At 35.3% G+C, this 19,800-nt stretch overlaps 2 protein-coding genes across 2 annotated transcripts in view; both read left to right on the top strand.

The window, feature by feature from the left end:
• The first annotated feature begins 39 nt into the window (after positions 1-39).
• On the top strand, positions 40-1,529 carry LOC131804451 (uncharacterized). The gene is made up of 3 exons (XM_059127356.1): positions 40-275; positions 334-547; positions 621-1,529. Exons 1-3 carry the CDS (start codon positions 115-117, stop codon positions 789-791), a joined length of 546 nt encoding a protein of 181 aa, XP_058983339.1. The 5' UTR covers positions 40-114; the 3' UTR covers positions 792-1,529.
• Positions 1,530-5,536: 4,007 nt separating this feature from the next.
• The window catches only part of LOC131800537 (facilitated trehalose transporter Tret1-2 homolog), a 48,068-nt gene continuing 33,804 nt past the window's right edge, over positions 5,537-19,800 (top strand). The window contains exon 1 of the mRNA XM_059121979.1: positions 5,537-5,709. Coding sequence (XP_058977962.1) covers positions 5,683-5,709 — 27 coding nt within the window. The 5' untranslated portion in view covers positions 5,537-5,682. The remainder of the gene's footprint in view (positions 5,710-19,800) is intronic.

The following is a 19,800-nucleotide window of genomic DNA, read 5'->3' as shown; positions in this document are numbered from 1 at the left end:
TTTTCTTTTCAAACATAGTTACAAGGGACACTCTTCATATGTGTAGTTTGATTCAATATAACTTTTGGCCATTTGAAAATTTGTTTTTACAAAATTTGCTGTAAAAAATCCCTCATGTCTTTTCACATTCTGTATCCAAAACCACTGCCGCCGCGGGACAATCAATCACTGCCAAATGAAAATGGTTTTACTGCCACAGAAATTGCATCCTTGCGCAATGGATGGCGTCATTTTAAACGTCGCTTTGGCTATCATTCTAAACAAATATTCATGGAGTAAGTTTTAATTGTCAGGAAAATTCCTTAAAAATTAATGTTTCATATATTTGCATAGATTTTATCAAGAACATGAACAAATGTTGGAGAAATTTCGCAATCGAATGGGCAAATTCAATATGCAACAGCTGCATCGACATCCACAAGAACTATTGCAAGTCTATGGTAATCTGATAGAACAAGGACTGGATAATATGACTTATATGCATGTTTTAATGACCGCAATAAGTCAACGGCATAGAATGTTCGGTGTTACAGGTTATGAAATAAAGGTAAGTCAATTTTTTCATATATCTTGCTGCATTGTGTGGAGAGTTGCCAAATTATTAATGTCTTCCCCTGCAGCTACAAGCCGACCACATAACTCTCTACATACTTGCCTTATTGGAGAAAATAATTTCGCCCACATTTGTTTCGGGACTGGAAAAACTAAGTCGCTTGATAAACGCATATCATTGTGAAGATGCATGCGAAGAGCAGTTGGAAAAGAGCTCGAATGAGGCATTGCATAATTAAGAAAATAAAACTGTAATTAAGAGTAAAAGGTAATTTAACTTAATTTTTTTCTACAGTGCGCAGAGTTAGAGTTTTCTCAAAATGTTCTAAACTCAGAAGAAGAGAAGAAATATTAAAGCCGTAGTAGAATTTTCGAGATGTGTCTACATAATAGTTTGGCGGAAAGCTTTATTCGATTAGTTAAAGATAGACATAATGACTTGAGTATACCATGAGGTTTCTGATGTTAGCTACAATAACAATGCCGATAGGTTAGTACCCTGAGCCTATTACATATGGGGCCAAAAGTTTTGATTTCTTATTTCCAATATTAAAAAATCAAGGCTAATGCATCAATACACTACCAAATGATAGCACTTCTTCAATTCTAGACTTCGAAAGTTCATTTAAATTCGTACCAAATTGAAGACTTATATGTATTATACGAGATTCAGGATTTTTAAAATTCAAAGATGTAAATGTTTATAAGTGCGGTTGTAAGATTTAGAAGATTTTCCAAAATAATTTTAGTTTTATTTAATTCTTTGGTTCCTCTTCTATTGAGCTTATGATCTCGTCACTTTGGTAAAAAATGTTTTTTTGTCATAGAAGTTATTTTTAAAGTAACTTCTGGGGAGAATATCCCAGACAAAAACAAGGGAACTGATGAGGATTGGCGGCTCTTTCCGAAACCTAGGTATTCCCTGCCTTACCCCCGTAAACATTACCATCGTTTTCCACTAATAACCAAACGTTGTTTTTTTTTTTTTTTATAAAAACAACAATAAAGAGATTAAGCCTGACCATTTTGCAACAAAAAAAAAAAAATTGTAGTGAATGTAGAAACGGAAAAGCTCCTGTGTTTCCTATTGGGACACCTGACCTAAATTATATCCAAATCGGCTCAGTTGGCTTTCTTTTTTTCTATTCTTTTGTTGGGAAACGCAGTAAATGATATATACAGGGTGAGATGAAACAACTGCAACCAACTTCAGACTGCTGGCATTTCTTAGCCACTCGTCCGACAGGTCTTTAAATTATTCCAGTGACAGCTCATTATGTTGTTTGGAATTCAAGCGTGATAGTGTGATTTCTTTATGTTTGGCTGGAAAACCACAAGTCGCTATCGTTAGAGCACTCCAGCATTTACCATCGCTCGTTACCGTGATACTGGTAGCATGGCCCAACGAGGAAGTGACGGAATAAAACGGCAACATCAGCAGAAATTGTTCGAAAAGTAAAGAAGCGACTTCATCGAAACCCGCGTCGTAGTGGCTGAAAAATGGCTCGCAAATATTGAGTAATGAGCCCGGGGTAAAGCCATTAAAATTCCGAAAAGTACAAGAACTGACTCAAGAATAGACTCAAAAGAGCTAAAGAAATTCTCCGGATACCAATCAGTTGGACTATTGTGTTTGGAGTATTTTGGAAAGCAAGATTGGCACTAAAAAATATCAAAGTGTCGATCACCTCAAGCAAGCGCTTCACCGGGAATGGACCAAAATACCTCAGAGCAATATTCGGGTAGCTTGTGACCGTTTGAGGGCCATAATTCGTGCCAAAGGTGATAAATTCGAACAAATCTAAACATATTCTAAAAGTTGATGCTATTTCCGACATTTTTTGCTTTCATTCAATAAAATTAAAAAAATGTAAAAATTATGGCGTTTGACTTTGTTGCAGTTTTTTAATCTCACCCTGTATAAGCAATGTTTCCTTAAAGATCTCAGGTCATGAACTATTAATTAAATATTTATTCTGAACTGTTATTAAAAATTATTCCAAACTAATGAAATTATTATTATGCTCATCCACCACAAACCTTCTACGACAAGTTGGTAGTATGCGAGTAAGCGGTCAGTTAAGCCTGTGAGAGGGAAAGCCAATAGATCGCCTCATGTACTCATCATCAATTGCAATTGGAGAAATTCGTCGTCCTAGACAGAATAGTACGGACCCATCTACGTTCAGAATTGGGCAGTCGTCTTAATACGCCCTTGCATTGGCTTTGTGAGCAGAACAAACGCGTCAAAATAAGCTGTTTCAACAAAAACCACAAACTTTCCTGAGCCACTCAATTTTAATGTCTTTAAAATTGCTGGGATTTCCGCTTGGAAGACGCCATATTCCAGATTCAACAACAAATATGAGAGCTAGCCATTCATCTCAATGCAAATATAACCGGGATTCAATTCCATCATCCCTATTTGATCCATCTGTGTTAAATTTTGTGGAAACAGTTTCCATAGGAACACTTCTATATCGGATCCAGATCTTAGTCGTTCTGAAGTTGAGCATTGGTGAGAAGTAGTCCTTTCTTGAATGCAACCAAAGCAATGATTATGTTCTAATAGCAACCCAACTGTTGCACAGAATATTTTGTGGTGACAATCCTCTACCGAGGATTGGGCCATTCCATTGTGGGAACGAGTAATGTTAACTATCACTACCTTTCCCCCCAACCTCGGCATTTTTTTTGTAAATAAATGACGACATTCGTTCTCTGTTCTTTATATGTCTCACTAACACGAACCCATCTGGAATTTGGCATGCCAACATGATGACCGGTTGGTTATCTTCAAAATTGCTAAGTGTGATTATATTTTAACTTGATTTCGTTTTTCCTAATAGAGTGCGCTAATCTTTGAGATGTCTAAAATATTTTTTAATATATGAATACTTAAGGTACGAGTATTCCGTCTCCCCATACACACAGCGTTCACGTGAAAATTTAGAAATTTTCTTAACATTTCTCAATATTTTAAGAGGGCCACCCTTAAAAAAGCATTGTGTCATGAAATTTATGGTCTCGTTCCTAAGCAATAAAAACGATAAGCTATAATTTCATTAACGATTGCGGTTAGCTTATCAGTAAAGCAGGCTTCTCGGGGGAAATCTATGTTAAACAATTAAGATTAAGCTACCACATATTACATAGATTTCCGAATGTTAATCGATTTGGTTTTTATTATCGCTGATATGCTAACGATAGTAGGCCATTAAAAATAAATGTGGAGTGAAAATCTTAATTGAGTGAAAAATATTTTAGATATGTTTTAGATGACCTTAGATGGTCATTTATACGGCCATCTGGTATGTTAAGTTTTTGCATAACTCAACTACAGGGTGAGAGAAAAAACTACAACCAACTTCAGACTGTTGCCATTTCTAAGCCACTCGTCTGACAGCTGTTAAAATTGTTTCTGTGACAGCTCATTATATTGCTTACAAGCGTACAAAAGCATTTTGGTGAGAATTTTCCAGAAAAAAAGTTTTTCGTGATGGAATTCAAGCGTGATAGTGTGATTTCTTATATTTGGCTGGAAAACCACAAGTGGCTATCGCTAGAGCATTCCAGCATTTAAATGCGAATAAATCGTTTGTGTCTCGTACCATCGCTCGTTACCGTGATACTGGTAGAGTAGCCCGACGTCAATGGTTCGAAAAGTAAAAAAGCGACTTTATCTAAATCCGCGTCGCAATGGCCGAAAAATGGCTCGTGAGCAGAACAGATCGCAACATTCCATTCGGCAAATATTGAAAAATGAGCTCGGGGTAAACCATTGAAATTCCAAAAAGTACAAGAACTGCCGAATTTTTTTCTTCCAAAAAAAAATATTCGTTGTCCAGCAGTTTGTAAACAAACAAAATTATCGTGTTTACTTGTCAAAGAGGTCAGCTGAGAATGTGCACCTTTGGTTGGCCACCAGAACTTAAGCGGCGTTGGTGATGGTGTGGGCCGCCATAACAGGCGATGGTCGCTCTCGGCTTATATTAATGCCAAATATTATCGCAAAAATATTCTGAAGGGTGTATTAAAGCCTTGGGTAAGCAAACATTTTGGCCGCAGACCTTGGACATTCCAACAGGACTCAGCACCATCGAACTCAGCACGCGCCACCCAATAATGATTACAAAATGAGGTTTCTCGCTTCATTTCCAGCGTACAATGGCCACCAAAATCTCCGGATACCAATCCGTTGGACGATTGTGTCTGGAGTATTTTGGAAAGGAAGGGTGGCACTAAAAAATACCAAAGTGTCGATCACCTCAAGCAAGCGCTTCGCCGGGAATGGGCCAAAATACCGCAGAGCAACATTTGGGTCAGCGTGTGACGGTTTCATTGGCCATTTGATGGCCATAATTCGTGCCAAAGGCGACCAGTTCGAACAAATCTAAACTTATTCTAAAATTAGAGGCTATTTCCGACATTTTTTGTCTTCACTCAATAAAATTTAAAAAAAAAATGTAAAAATGATGGCGTTTGACTTTGTTGCTGTTTTTTTTATCTCACCCTGTATATAAAAATGAACTTTTATGGATCTCATGTAAATAGAAGGGATATTAAAAATCCAAAGGACCTTTTAGAACTAATTCAGTGACCTGTTGCTGTAAAGAACTGTTCAAACTACGCATCTCTTTTTGATAATCGCCACATATCTACTTGACTGCAACTGCTAACTCAGTCAGTCAGTCAGCCAGCCAGTTAGTTTTGTTGTTTTACCAATGACATTACCATACGGTGGGGATACTGCTACTCCAAATCCAACTTTGAAGTATAATTGTGTGCGTAGCGTGGCTCTGGTGTGTGAGCTACTATGGTGTCTGGTCGTTTAGCCTGTATTGGTCGCATGCTCGTGTTAGCCGTTGTTTCATATCTTCTCACTTTATCCCAATGGATGGAAGCAAGTAACTGCTGTTGACTTTAGCCGGCATTTTTGAGACAATTTCCTTAAGAAATGTTTTAGTTGTGTTGTGACTATCGTCTTGAACGCAGTGGATTAAGAAAACAATTCAAAATAATAATTAGAACATATTGAATTGAAATTGGTGCATGTGCGCTGAATGGACTATTTAGAAAATTATTTTGATTTTTGATCGGTGAACTAGACGGAAAGAATACTTTTGAATAATGGTGGCTGTTACTGACCCAGAAAAGGTACACAAATGGACAATTAAAGAAAAATAAATGAAAACTTTGTTCAATGTGGAATTTAAATACTGAGTAAATAAACAAAATTACAAGAATATCTATTAACCTGATATGTGCACATAAAGCTCAAAATCGTCTTACAACAATTAACCAATATAATAAAAATATCACCCAAAATCAAAGTTTGTCAAAGACTATCTATGAAGATTTTTTCACTGATAATTCTGAAATAAAATAGTTGCAGTCGCTAAGAAGCAATATTATGGGTTATTTTAAATAATACAATAATAATTTAAATAATTTTGTAAGTAGCGTTTTGAAAGATCAAATGATCCTATGGAGAAGATTGTTTTCGGATCCAGATTTCTTGACATTTTTCATTTCCACCATGGAAACCAGGTTATATTAATTCCGTTTGTAACACCTCTAAATATTCGTCACGGACCCCATAAAGTACGAATATTCGTGATCAGCCTAAAATTCCTAAAAAAGTCGATTTAACGATGTCCGTCTGTCCGTTTGTTGAAATCACGATATAACTCACATTATTTGACGTAGTGCTTTAAAATTTGGCCCTGTAGTTTGCATTGTATCTAGGATGGTTGGTATTGAAAATGTAATATATCGGACCTCCTCTTGGTAGCCCCCATATAACGGTACATCCCGATATTTTTTGGATGGTATTTGGATGGTTTTTGCAACATTTTTTTCAGGGATTTGTCTAATAATTGATATTTGGTGGTCATAATTAGTTCTAGCTTCGGTGGCGAAAAATTGTATGTATAGGTTCACGTTCTGGTATAGCCCCCATATAACGTTACCTCCCGAAATTCGGTATTTTGATTTTTTTGCCACATTTTTTCACGGATTTGCCTAAAAATTGGTATTTGTAGGTAATAATGGGTTTTAGCACATTTGGCGAAACATTATACACATAGGTCCATGTTTTCGTATAGCCCCCATATAACGGTACCTCCCGATATACGGTATTTTGATGGTTTTGCCACATTTTTTTTACGGATTCGTCTAAAAATTGGTATTTGTAGGGTATAGTGGGTTCTAGATAGTGTGGCGAAACATTCTATATATAGGTCTACGTTGTGGTATAGCCCCCATATAACGGTACCTCTCGATATTCGGATGTATTGATTTGTGTGAAATTTGGTATTTGTACTTCATAATGGCTTCTACAACTGGCGTCCAAATATTTTCCACATTGGTCTTAGTCATCCTAGTCACATTTACCCACGAAATTAGATAAAATTTGGTATTAAAACTCGCAATAGAATACAATCGTTGTGGTATAAAATTGTCAGTATAGGCTCCCGTTTTAGAATGGCCCCATATAACGGCTCCAACTACTACTACTTTTTACTCGTTAAGTATTATTTTGGTCAACAATTCTAGCCCTCAAGCGATCCACCAAAAAGGTCTTTTTGATCTTTTGATTTTGAAAATATGGTTAGGAACTCACTTTAAACTGGATCTTAGCAAGTCAAAATATTCTACAAAATTATTTGTCATAAAATTCTACTCTAGTTCCCAGAATACAACAAAACTATAAAGGTATGAGTACATAAAAAGCTTGAAGTCTTCGCATGGCCTATTTTCCTCAAACCTTGCCGTCTTTCCCCTTAAAATTTGACACCGTCTCCTTAAATGTTTTCTACGCCTTACGCCTGGAAATAATAAAAACTATATTAAATGTTGAGAAACATATTTCAAAATATAGGGGACTTTCTGTATATGGTGACGACTATATAAGGCTTTTTAAGGTTTGGCCTGAGAATCCGTTTTTTTTTTTGGTATTTTGTCATACAAGTCGAGTACTATCACATCTATTTGGTAGCTACAAGCTTGTCATTGTACAAGAAGAGCATTAGCTTTAAAATTTGGCATAATGAGCTTGATAATTCTGAAGTTTGAAATTCCAAAATTTCATCTATACCAAAGAATTTTTGGAATTTCATAATTTATGACCCGAAAAATACTAAATGGAGCAGTATATCAGAAAATGTATGAAAAAATTAAATTACTTTTTTGCATCTGAAAAGTACCGAAAGATACACAATTGTATAACTTTTTTTATTGAGCTTATAAATCTGTATAGGAGCCACTTTTGTTAAGTTAAGATAAGGCGATTATTTTGAAAATTCGAACTTTAAGATAGCGTGAAAATATGAAAATTTGTTCTATCGTTGGGGTATGAAAAGTTCTAAAAGGTATACAATTGTACAACATTGCAATGATGTGATCGATAAGAACTAGACTTTTGAATAGGTACTTCAAACGTACGAAAAACGCTAAAAGGTACAACCTTGCCGTGAGTGATCAAGAAGAGCCATAACCATCCATTTGCAAGAGAAATGTCTAGAATTGTACATGTTAGAATTTTGAAAATAAATGTTTGCATTGAAGTCCCTCATAAAAAGACGTGATTTTTGGAAACTCGGACGTTAGTTGTATGAAAAGTACTCATAGATAAAAAATGGTATCACATTATTATTAAGTTCATCCACTCCACCTTTGGTGTACAGCCATAATATAATGCCGAATTTAAAAAAAAAAAATCAAGGTAGTCTCAATATTATTTAGTTTTATGACGTATAAACCCAACAACTCACATACATATGTATATATATGTGTGTGGGCAACTGTGTAAAATTATTTATTATTTGCAAACAATATTATCAGGGAGCAGTGTACTGACCGGTGTCGACTTTTCTTCCTAATTAGGTGAAATTCACAATTCAGGCAGATGACTGATGCGGTGACAATAATTGATCACATTTGTTTTGCTTTGATTCGTTTGTTTACTATTTTACGAAGCTTGTGACACTACAGATCGATATTTTTAGTTGGATTATTGCAACGAGTTTACCCAAGCAATTGTGGGATGGAGTGTTAGAAAATTTTTAAGTCAGATTTAACCGGTAGCTTACTAAAAATGGAAATCTTGAATAGATTCACGTGAATGCTAATTTCATAGTTATAATCTACACATCACACAATGTTCGAGCTTGTTTAAAGACAAGTGAAAACTAAACATATCGAAATTGAAAACAACATGCATGCATGCTACATGATATTCAAAATACAAATAAATAGTAAACAAAACAATAATAAATTGATATATTTCTTTACAATAAAATATTGCAAGGATGTTGTTAGATTTTTACTTTACCTACTTGATTTGAAAAACATATTTTACTAATTGTTAATTTACTCAAAATTTTTATAACTTTGATTGGACCAGAAAGCTTGAAACACATCGAATTATTGTTGTATAACATAGAATGTTATAAATGGATCTTCCTATCACGCCGAGCTATGAGTGTCCTACCCTTCGCCATTCTATGGAGGGTATATTAACTTTATCATTCCTTTTGTAACTCCTCGAAATATTCATAATAGACCCTACAAAGTATATATATTTGGATCAGCGTAAAATTCTAAGACGATTTAGCCATGTCCGTTTATCTGTCTGTCTATTGTAATCACGCTATTGAGTTGGAAGGCTAAAATTGTGCATACATCTATAGTTTACCTGTAGGCAGGTTAAGTTCGTAAATGGGCCATGTTGGTCCACGTTTTCGTATAGCCCCATGTAACGGTACCTCACGATATTCGGTATTTTCATGCTTTTAGCGACATTATTTACCGTTATTGTTTCAAATTTCGTATTTGAAGTTCGTAATGGGTACTACAGCCTATGACAAAAAATGTTGTATGCAGGCCCAAGTTTTCGTCTATCCCCCATATAACGGTACCTCCCGATATTCCGGTATTTTGATGATTTCAGCAACATTATTCACCGTCATCGTTTCAAATTCCGTACTAGAAGATACCAATGGGTGCTACAGCCTATGGCAAACATTTTTGTATGCAGGTTCAGATCTTCGTATAGCCCTCATATAACGGTACCTCACGATATTCGGTATTTTCATGATTTTAGCGACATTATTTACCGGAATTATTTTGAATTTCGTATTTGAAGTTCGTAACGGGTACTACAGCCTATGACAATAATTTTTATATGCAGGTCCACGTCTTCGTATAGCTCCCATATAACGGTACCTCCCGATAGTCGGTATTTTGAGGACTTCAGCAACATTCTTTACCGGAATCGATTCAAATTTCATACTGGAAGATCCTAATAGGTACTACAACCTATGACAAACAATTTCGTATGCAGGTTTACGTCTTCGTTTAGCCCTCATATAACGGTACCTCCAGATATTCGGTATTTTGATGATTTCAGCAACATTATTCACAGCAATAGTTTCAAATTTCATTCTTGAAGATCCTAATGGGTACTACAACCTATGGCAAAAACTTTCGTATGCAGATCCACGTCCATATTTTTATACCCTACACCACAAGGTGGTCAGGGTATTATGTATTTGTGCATTTGTTTGTAACAGGCAAAAATAAACGAGATAGACCCATAGTTCCTTTTGATGATATGCATAGAATCACATTCTGAGCCGATTTATGCATGTCCGTCTGTCCATGCATTTTTGTAAAAGTAAAGTTCGCATTTATTGTCCTATCCAGATGAAATTTTGCACAAATAATTTGTTTGGCCCAAGGACGAACCCTATTGAAATTGGAGACAATCGGTCAAAATTTAGATATAGCTCCCATATATATCTTCGTCTGATTCGCCTTTTATTGTTCACCAAACGTGTAATATCAATCTGAATTGTATGGAATTTTGCACGTACGATCAGATTGGACCTGAAAATAAGTACGCCAAATTTGATCGAAATAGGTTCAGATATAGCTATAGCTCCCATATATATTGTTCATCCGATTAGCTATTTTTGTCCTCCGCAGCCGTAATATCGCCCTGTAACAACAATATTTGGGGAAATATATCAAATACAGCTCAGAAATACATTTGCTAAATTTTATCGAGATCAGTTCAGATTTGGATATAGCTCCCATATATAACTTCGTCCGATTTATTGATTGTGCACCAAACGTCTAATATTTGGCCAAATTGGATGAAATTTGGCACTTAAGACCGAATTACGACTAGAAGCTAGTATGTCAAATTTGGTGAACATCGGTTCAGATATAGCTATAGCTCCCATTTATACTGTTCATCCGATTTGTCATATTTGTTACCCACAGCCGTAATATGCACTCCAACGAGTGCATACCGACGATATTCAGGGAAAATTTATCAAATACAGCTCAGAAATATCTTTGCCAAATTTTATCAAGATCGGTTCCGATTTGGATACAGCTCCCATATATCAAATTAATTGTGCACCAAATGGGCAATACAAATGCTTCGGCATATTTAGTTCTTTGAACTTTAAATTATAATTATAATCATAGGGTGTATGATTGAATTCTCCCATAAAAACTTTTAATTGTTATGCGCAGCTCTACTAAATTAGGAAAGTGGTGTAGGGTAGGGTAGGGCCGGGGCCGACTTTAAGACTTTCTTTACTGGTTTTTATTTAAGTTGTAGTTTTCGATTTTTTTAAATTCTTCAAGTTCCTTCGAAATGGTGGAGGGTATTAAAAGTTTGACCCGGCCGAACTTATCTGCTTGTTTACTTGTTTACTTTACTTGTTTTTTTCTTAATTTAGTGATGCTAAATTCATCCCAAATTCTGCATGAACAATTATGTACACTAAAGAACTCTAAACCTAAGTTTAATATTACCAGATATGAACCACATCACGTCTTCTTCTTTTTTAGTTATGACATTATTTCATTACAACTTTAAAATGCGATTTCTGCAAAATAAATGCTATTTCTGCAAAATAAAAACTTTTTGAGCAAAATAGGCTGAGATGAAATTACTAAGTACACCATGACGTATACAAACTATTTACACTCGCATCAATCATACGCAATGCTGTTTTGTGTTGTGAAATGAATTTTTAATTCATTCATTTATCAGAGAACATTGTTTTAAAGGTGTGTTTCATTGTCAGCAAAACAATGAAACGTGAGCCCAATTTCTAAACCAGAAAGTATTTTAAACGGGTGTCAATATTATTTTTATCGAGTTGTGTTTTCTTGTTGTTTGGTCTTATCTAAACGCCAGCACTTAGCCTTACGATTGCCTTCAGCATATCTGATAAAATAAAATGCAAATGGGCTCGAATATGAGAAAATGACAGCATTATTAATATTAATCAGTTGCTTTGGAAACGATTTAAGAATTTCCTTGTCTATGTGTAATGATGTAATAATAATGGAGAAAATGAAAATAAAATTATTTTGCATATAAATTTGATGAATATTTAAAACGATTTAAGAACTTTTTTTTTTTTTTTTTTTTGAAAAATTACAATAACACAAGAAAATTAAATTTTCAAACTAAGACATTAAAAAAACAAGTAAGCAAAGGTTATAGTCGTGCGGGGCCGACCATGTGATACCCTACAACACTACAGTATGTTAGAAGCCCCTTCATGTCCAAATCCATTTTGGAAGATTTCGCTTTTGAAGTTATGTCACGGAGCACTAGCCAGATATTACCCTAAGCATTTTGACCAGGGACATTTGGCCAATATTTAAACCCCTAAATACTTTGCGATCATCTCCAAGTGCCTGTATCTCCAAATTTAGACTCATCTATATGATTTGCTTGTCTACGATGTTTGCCTATATTCGTCAACGAAATCAGCATGAAAAGCCAGCCAAACTCTAACTTCATGCGAGATTTCGTGTCCTTTGGTTTCTATTTGTGACCTTTATAACGGCTGAAGAATCCGGAACATGTTTAGATGTTGGTCCATTTCAATCCCTAAATATATGGCGGACATATTTAAAAAGAATTGGCCTAACCCTTCTAAGCCTAACCCTACCCCTATAAAAATGTTCGTGAGGATCGGACGATAGTTGCAATATGAATATAATAACCCAACCTGTGTTGTAAGGTGAAAAAAATATTACAAAATGTATTATAAGTCAAATTGAAAAAATCACATGCGATAAAAAAAATGAAAAAATTAAAAAATGTCACAAAATATTACAAAATCTTTATTAACATCATTATTGGAATATTTTTCTGGGATTTTTTTAGATTTTATATTATTTTATGTTAAGAGGGCATTCTAAATTGACAAAATTTTTCAAAATCGGTCCAGCCATTCTTGAGATATAAGCATTCTAACTAACATCCCCTTCCTTTGTATATATACATTGTATATATTTCGCTATATATAACCGATATATGTACCATCGGCATCTACGTAACGGTCAGAATTGACCTGTTCGTCTATTTGTGATTTCGCCGAGATTAAAAATATTCGCGGTTTAATGGAAAATATGACTTTTATTTAACACAAATGTTGTGGCCTATTTCACCCACTAAATATTAACCGATGACCATTAAAATTGGAAGGCTTCTGCCCAGCTATAAACTCTAGCCCCATGCTAACTTACGCTTTGATTGGTCTATAATTGCGACCTGTAGAGAAACTGCAAAATCATTAATTTTTTCAGTTTGCTGTAGAGTGATTGCTGTAGAGTGATTACAAATTAACATGGACAGACGGACGGACGGACATACATAGCTAGACCGACTCAGCTCGGCGAGATAGGAAGATCCATATATACTTTCCTATGTGGGAAACCAATATTTCGTGGTGTTACATAATTTTTGGCCCAATCAAACTTATAATACCCCCAACACATAGTGTTGTAGGGTATAAAAAAAGGAGAAAAATGAATGGATATTTGTTATCGGAGTATAAAAAATTAGGAAGTTTTTATGTCAAACTTTAAGAGTTATAGAGAAATTCTATGGTAGCTATAGCAATATCTAAACCGATTTTCACCAACTTTGAAGTATTTGATTCTAGGCAGAATTCGGTCGTATGTGCAAACATCCACTCAATTTGGGCTAATAATAACAATTTGGTGGACAATAAACATCAAATCTGATAAAGATACATATGGAAGCTATATTCAAATCTGAACAGATCTTGATGAAATTTGGCAGAAGTATATCTGGCGTGATTTTAAAATCGGGTTCAAAATATCAATACGATTGTAAGGGACTTAAACCTTAAATCGAATAAAGCATATATATGGGGTTATTTCTGAATCGATTTTCACCAAAATTTGAGTAATTAATTCTGGACTAAATTACAAATATGACGCACAATTAAATTGAAATTGAACGAAAATATAAAGGGTGTCCCAAATAGAACGCAATTTTTAAATTTGGCGCCATTCGAAATGTCATTAATTGACATTTGAATAGTTGTTACTGTTTGTTAGTAGAAGGTATGAGGTTAGTTACTCTAATGAATGAGTTCTTTTATTGGATATTGGAGAGACAGCATAAGAATGCAGATTTTGAATTTCGGAATTTTCGAATTTCACATTTTGGGGGGTGAGGAAAATTCTCGAACGATGTGGTTTTTGGGTTAGAGGAGTCATTGGACCTTTTTTATGAAAATGAGGCTGGTCAAGCGCAAACAGTCGTGATAGCCAGTTTTTTCTTGTCTAGAATTGAAGAAATGAATGTGGAGCGAATGGAATTTCAATAAGACGGCGCTACATGTCATACATCCAGAGAAACAATTAAATTTCTGCAGCAGTCATTTCCCGGACGTGTTATTTCTCGTTTTGAAGACCAGCATTTGCCGCATAGAACCTATGATTTAACACCTTTTGATTTTTATACCCTCCACCATAGTATAGAGGGTATATTCAGTTTGTCATTCCGTTTGTAACACCTCGAAATATAGATTTTAGACCCCACAAAGTGTATACATATTTTGTTCAGCATAAAATTTTATGTCGATTTAACGATGGCTAACTTCCGAAGGAATTGAAGTAGATTGATAAAATTTTACTCAAATGTGTGTTTGCTCTGAAGGGCTTTTGGTATTGAAAATGGGGTCCACGTTTAGGTATAGTTCCCATATAACTGTACCTCCCTATATTCGATATTTTGATGATTTTGGCGACATTGTTCACTGGAATTGTTTCAAATTTCGTTATAATAGTTCGTAATGGGTACTACAGCCTGTGGCCGAAAATTGGCTATGCAGATCCACGTCTACGTATAGTCCCCATATAACAGTACCTACCTATATTCGGTATTTTGATTATTTTAGCGACATTTTTCACCCGAATTGTTCCATATTTCGTGTTTGAATTTCCTAATGTGTAAAATAGTCTATGACAGAAAATTCAAGTCTTAAAAGATTAAATTGTACACTGAATCATTTCATTAATTCAGTGTACAGCATTAAACGGCCATCAACATTTCATTAAAAGATCTTGTGTGCGTCAGCTAAGCCGCGCGGCCATCTGCACGAAATCTTCTTCCATACATAACCTCACTCTGTCTACTTTACAATATAATAAAGTTTCACTATTTTTATACCCAACACCACAAGGTGGTCAGGGTATTATGTCTTTGTGCATTTGTTTGTAACAGGCAAAAGGAAACGAGATAGACCCATAGTTCGCTTTGATGATCTGCATAGAATCACATTCTGAGTTGATTTATGCATGTCCGTCCGTCCGTCTGTCCGTCTGTCCATGTATTTTTGTAAACAAAATACAGTTCGCATTTATTGCCCTATCCAGATGAAATTTTGCACAAATCATTTGTTTGGCCGAAGGACGAACCCTATTGAAATTGGAGATAATCGGTCAAAATTTAGATATAGCTCCCATATATATCTTCGTCCGATTTGCCTTTTATTGTGAACCAAACGTGTAATATCAGTCCGAATACTATGGAATTTTGCACGTACGATCAGATTGGACCTGAAAATAAGTATGAAAGTTTTGATCGAAATCGGTTCAGATATAGCTATAGCTCCCATATATATTGTTCATCTGATTTGTTATTTTTGTCCTCCGCAGCCGTAATATGCACTCTGTAACAACAATATTTGGGGAAATATATCAAGTACAGCTCAGAAATATATTTGCTAAATTTTACCGAGATCGGTTCAGATGTGGATATAGCTCCCATATATAACTTCGTCCGATTTACCTTTGATTGTGCACCAAACGTCTAATATCAGCCCAAATGGGATGAAGCTAGAAGCTAGTATGTCAAATTTGGTGAAGATCGGTTCAGATATAGCTATAGCTCCCATGTATACTGTTCATCCGATTTGTTATATTTGTTACCCACAGCCGTAATATGCACTCCGTAAAAACGATATTCAGGGAAATATATCAAATAAAGCTCAGAAATATCTTTGCCAAATTTTATCGAGATCGGTTCCGATTTGGATATAGCTCCCATATATATTTTTATTCGATTTCAAATTAATTGTGCACCAAATGGGCAATACAAGTCCGAATTTAAAAGATACAAATGCTTCGGCATATTTTGTCCTTTGAACTTTAAATTATAATTATAATCATGGCGTGTATGATTGAATTCTCCCATTAAAACGTTTAATTGTTATGCGGAGTTCTACTAAATTAGCAAAGTGGTGTAGGCTATCATAAAGTCGGCCCGCCCGACTTTAAGACTTTCTTTACTGGTTTTAAATATCCGTGTTTTATTTAAAATTTAAAAATTGCATTCTAGTTGGGACACCCTTTACATGGGAGGTTTATCTAAATCTGAACCGATATTCAGAAAAATTGCCAGTCATAATCTTGATCATGTGTGCTAAAATTTCTTTGATTCGGACTGATACTTCGCATTTGTTGCGAATACTTATGAAATCATTATATACGGAGCCATATCTAAATCTCCGATTATCACCAAACATATAATTTGTGGAAATTTTCTCTTAATCGGACAATAAATGTTACTTGCATTTTATTTTCAAAAATACATACGGACAGGACATACAAAAATCGACCCAGAATGTGATTCTTTGAAGCTCCACAAAAAGCAAAGAAATGCACAATTACATAGTATCCTGTATCACAGTGTGGCGTAGGGTATAAAAAATGGTTTCTGATAAAAAAATCGAAAAATCTTTCATCTAAATTTTTAACTAATCAAACATTTTTTTGATCAATAAAAATGACGTCACTAGAACTGCTTATCGGAATTTCAAATGACTCTCTTTCTTTTACTATCAAATAAGCTTAAGCTAAGTGAAATTCAATAAACGTAATTAAGCCATCCGCATGAATTTGATTGATGTTCAACTGTGTGGCCGATACAAAGGAGTGCTTCCACAACAACAAATATAACCCCACAACGATGTTCAACAAGCGACATTCATTGCCTGTTGCGGACGGGTTGCGGACGGCAGTTAATTCTGAATGGCACGCGACAGACTTTAGTTGAATATTTCCTTATTTTCTGGTTTCATTGTTGATAGTGATGATGAGTTTTCATTGCACACGTCGACATAATAACGATAAAAACCCTTTGACGTCGAATTACATTGAACAAAATGGTGGTTATAAAATGTTACAGTTATTTTCACCAATTATTATTAATTTTTTAATTTGATATAAGAATGACAAAATGAAAAATTTACTTTTACCTAGAGCGATGATGTTATCCTACACATATTATATTTATACCCTCAGAGGGTATATATCATTTGATACGGTCAAAACGTGCCTAGTCGAAATAACGGTTTTAGACCCTAGGTCTCTTTGGACCAAATCCGTTTCAGAACATTTGGAGTCGATCTAGCGATGTCCGTCCGTCCATCTGTCTGTCTAGCTGACTGGTGCGCACGATAACTCTCGAAGGTAGTATCCGGTTTGGTCCAGACTGGGTATATCGTAATATTTTTGTCAAACTTGGATCGAGTTCGAAGATGAGCAATATCAGTTCACTCCTTCTGGTACCTCCCCACAAAAGGTCGAGATTTTAAAAAAATATATTTTTCGCAAGGAAAGCGAAAGGATAATCCGATTTTGCTCCAACTTTGCAAATACTAATATTTGCGTTAGTGCTAGGTCAGGTGTGAAATGGACAATATGTCCACCACATCAAGTACCTCCCCCACAAATAGTCAAAATCTTGAATAATTACAAATCCAATAAAATGTGATGTAAGAGTCCGAATGTCTTCAAATTTCACACATTCTAATATATATATTAACCCAAGGTCTGGTGTTAAGATGGGCAATATCGGTCCACTCCTTCTGGTACCTACCCCACAAAAGGTCTAAATTTGCAAAAAATATATTTTTTGGGCAGAAAGAGAAAGGATAGTACGATTTTGCTTCAACTTTGCGAATACTAATATTTGCGCCAGTGCTATGTCAGGTGTGAAAATGGGCAATATAGGTCCACCACATCAAGTACCTCCCCCACAAATAGTCAAAATTTTGAATAATTAGAAATCTCATACAATGTGATGTAAGAGTCCGAATGTCTTCAAATTTCACACATTCCAATATTTATGTTAACCTAAGGTCTGATGTTAAGATGGAGTATATTTGTCCACTCATTTTGGTACCTCCCCCACAAATGGTAGAAATTTTCAAAAAATATATATTTTCTGCACAGAAAGAGTTACGATAATCCGATTTTGCACCAACTTTGCAAAGACTAATATTTGCGTCAGTGCTAGGTCAGGTGCAAAAATGGGCAATATCGGTCCACTCTATCAAGTACCTCCCCCACAAAAGGTCAAAATTTTAAATAATTACAAATTTTATAAAATGTGATGTGAGAGACCGATTGTCTTCAAAGTTCACAAATCCTAATATTTTTATTAACCCAAGGTATGGTACCAATGTGGAATACATCGGTCCACTCCTTCTTGTACCTCCCCCACACAAGGTCGAAATTAAAAAAAAACAACCAAAAAATATTTTCTGCACAGAGAGACAACCAATAATCTGATGTCGGTCCAACTTTGCAAATACTAATATTTGCGTCAGTTCTAGGTCAGGTGCAAAAATGGATAATATCGGTCAACTCAATCAAGTGCCTTCCCCACAAAGGGTAAACATTTTGGCATAATTATAACCCTTATAAAATGTGATGTAAGAATCCGACTGTCTTAAAATGTCACACATATATTAAAATATTTTTACAAACCCAATATCTGGTATTAAGAAGGAATATATCGGTCCACTCCTTCTGTTACCTCCCCTATAAAAGGTCGAAATTTTATAATCATAAGCTCATAGTCATTAAGCTCATAAAACGCGAAATTACCATCCGATTCCATTTAGACTTGGCACAAGATGTGTTATAATGATGGTAGAGATCGGAATACCTCTTTCTGGCACCTCGTCCACAAAGGGTTAAAGTTTGGAATAACTAAAACGATGATAAAATCCGAAAAAGCATCCAGTTCTCTTCAAATTAGGCATACCACAATATTTTTATTAGCCTACGGTCTGGCGTGAAGATGGTATATATCGGTATACTCCTTCTGGTACCTCCCCACAAAGGCTCAAAAACGCGAAATGAACATCTGATTCCATTCCGACATGGTACATCTCAATATTTCCATCAACACAAGATATATTATAAAGATGGTAGAAATCGATTTCTTCTGGTGGAAATCGATTTCCCCCACGTAGGGCTCAATATTTTGAAATTTTTACACATACAAACATTTTTTTAACAAAAGATCTGTTGTGAAAATGACATATATCTGCGAACCCCTTCTGGCGCCTCACCCACTAAGGAGCACAATTTTCAATACTTTTATCTTTACAACTCGCTACGTCTAACAACTAAGCAAAGGCTATAGCCGTGCGGGGCCGACCATGTGATACCCTACAACACTACAATGTTAGAAGCTTCCTTATGTCCAAATCCCTTTTGGAATACTTCGCTTTTGAAATTATGTCACGATATTACCCAGCATTTTGAACAGACATTCGCCCAATATTTACGCACTCCGTCGTGCTCTTATTTGTTGTGGTCCATTTAAATGTAATCCAATGGTCAACCAAAATGCTAGAACTATTCCCTGTCTATAACTCTCTTCTCAGGCGTGTCGATTGGCTTCAATTGTGTGATCAGGAAATTTTTTCTAATTTTGGTCCATTTTAACCCCTAAACATATTGCGGACATCTTTGAAAACAATAGGCCTAGCACTTCTGAGCCTTACCCTACCCTTGTGAAAATTTGCATGAGAATCGGACGATAATTGCAATCTGTATACAATAACCCCAACCTGTGTTGTAAGGTGAAAAAATATT

Source organism: Musca domestica, unplaced genomic scaffold (assembly GCF_030504385.1).
Source record: "Musca domestica strain aabys unplaced genomic scaffold, Musca_domestica.polishedcontigs.V.1.1 1, whole genome shotgun sequence".
NCBI classification, from domain to species: domain Eukaryota; kingdom Metazoa; phylum Arthropoda; class Insecta; order Diptera; family Muscidae; genus Musca; species Musca domestica.
Note: the sequence above shows the minus strand (reverse complement) of the source record. Positions and strands in the feature narration are given on the sequence as shown.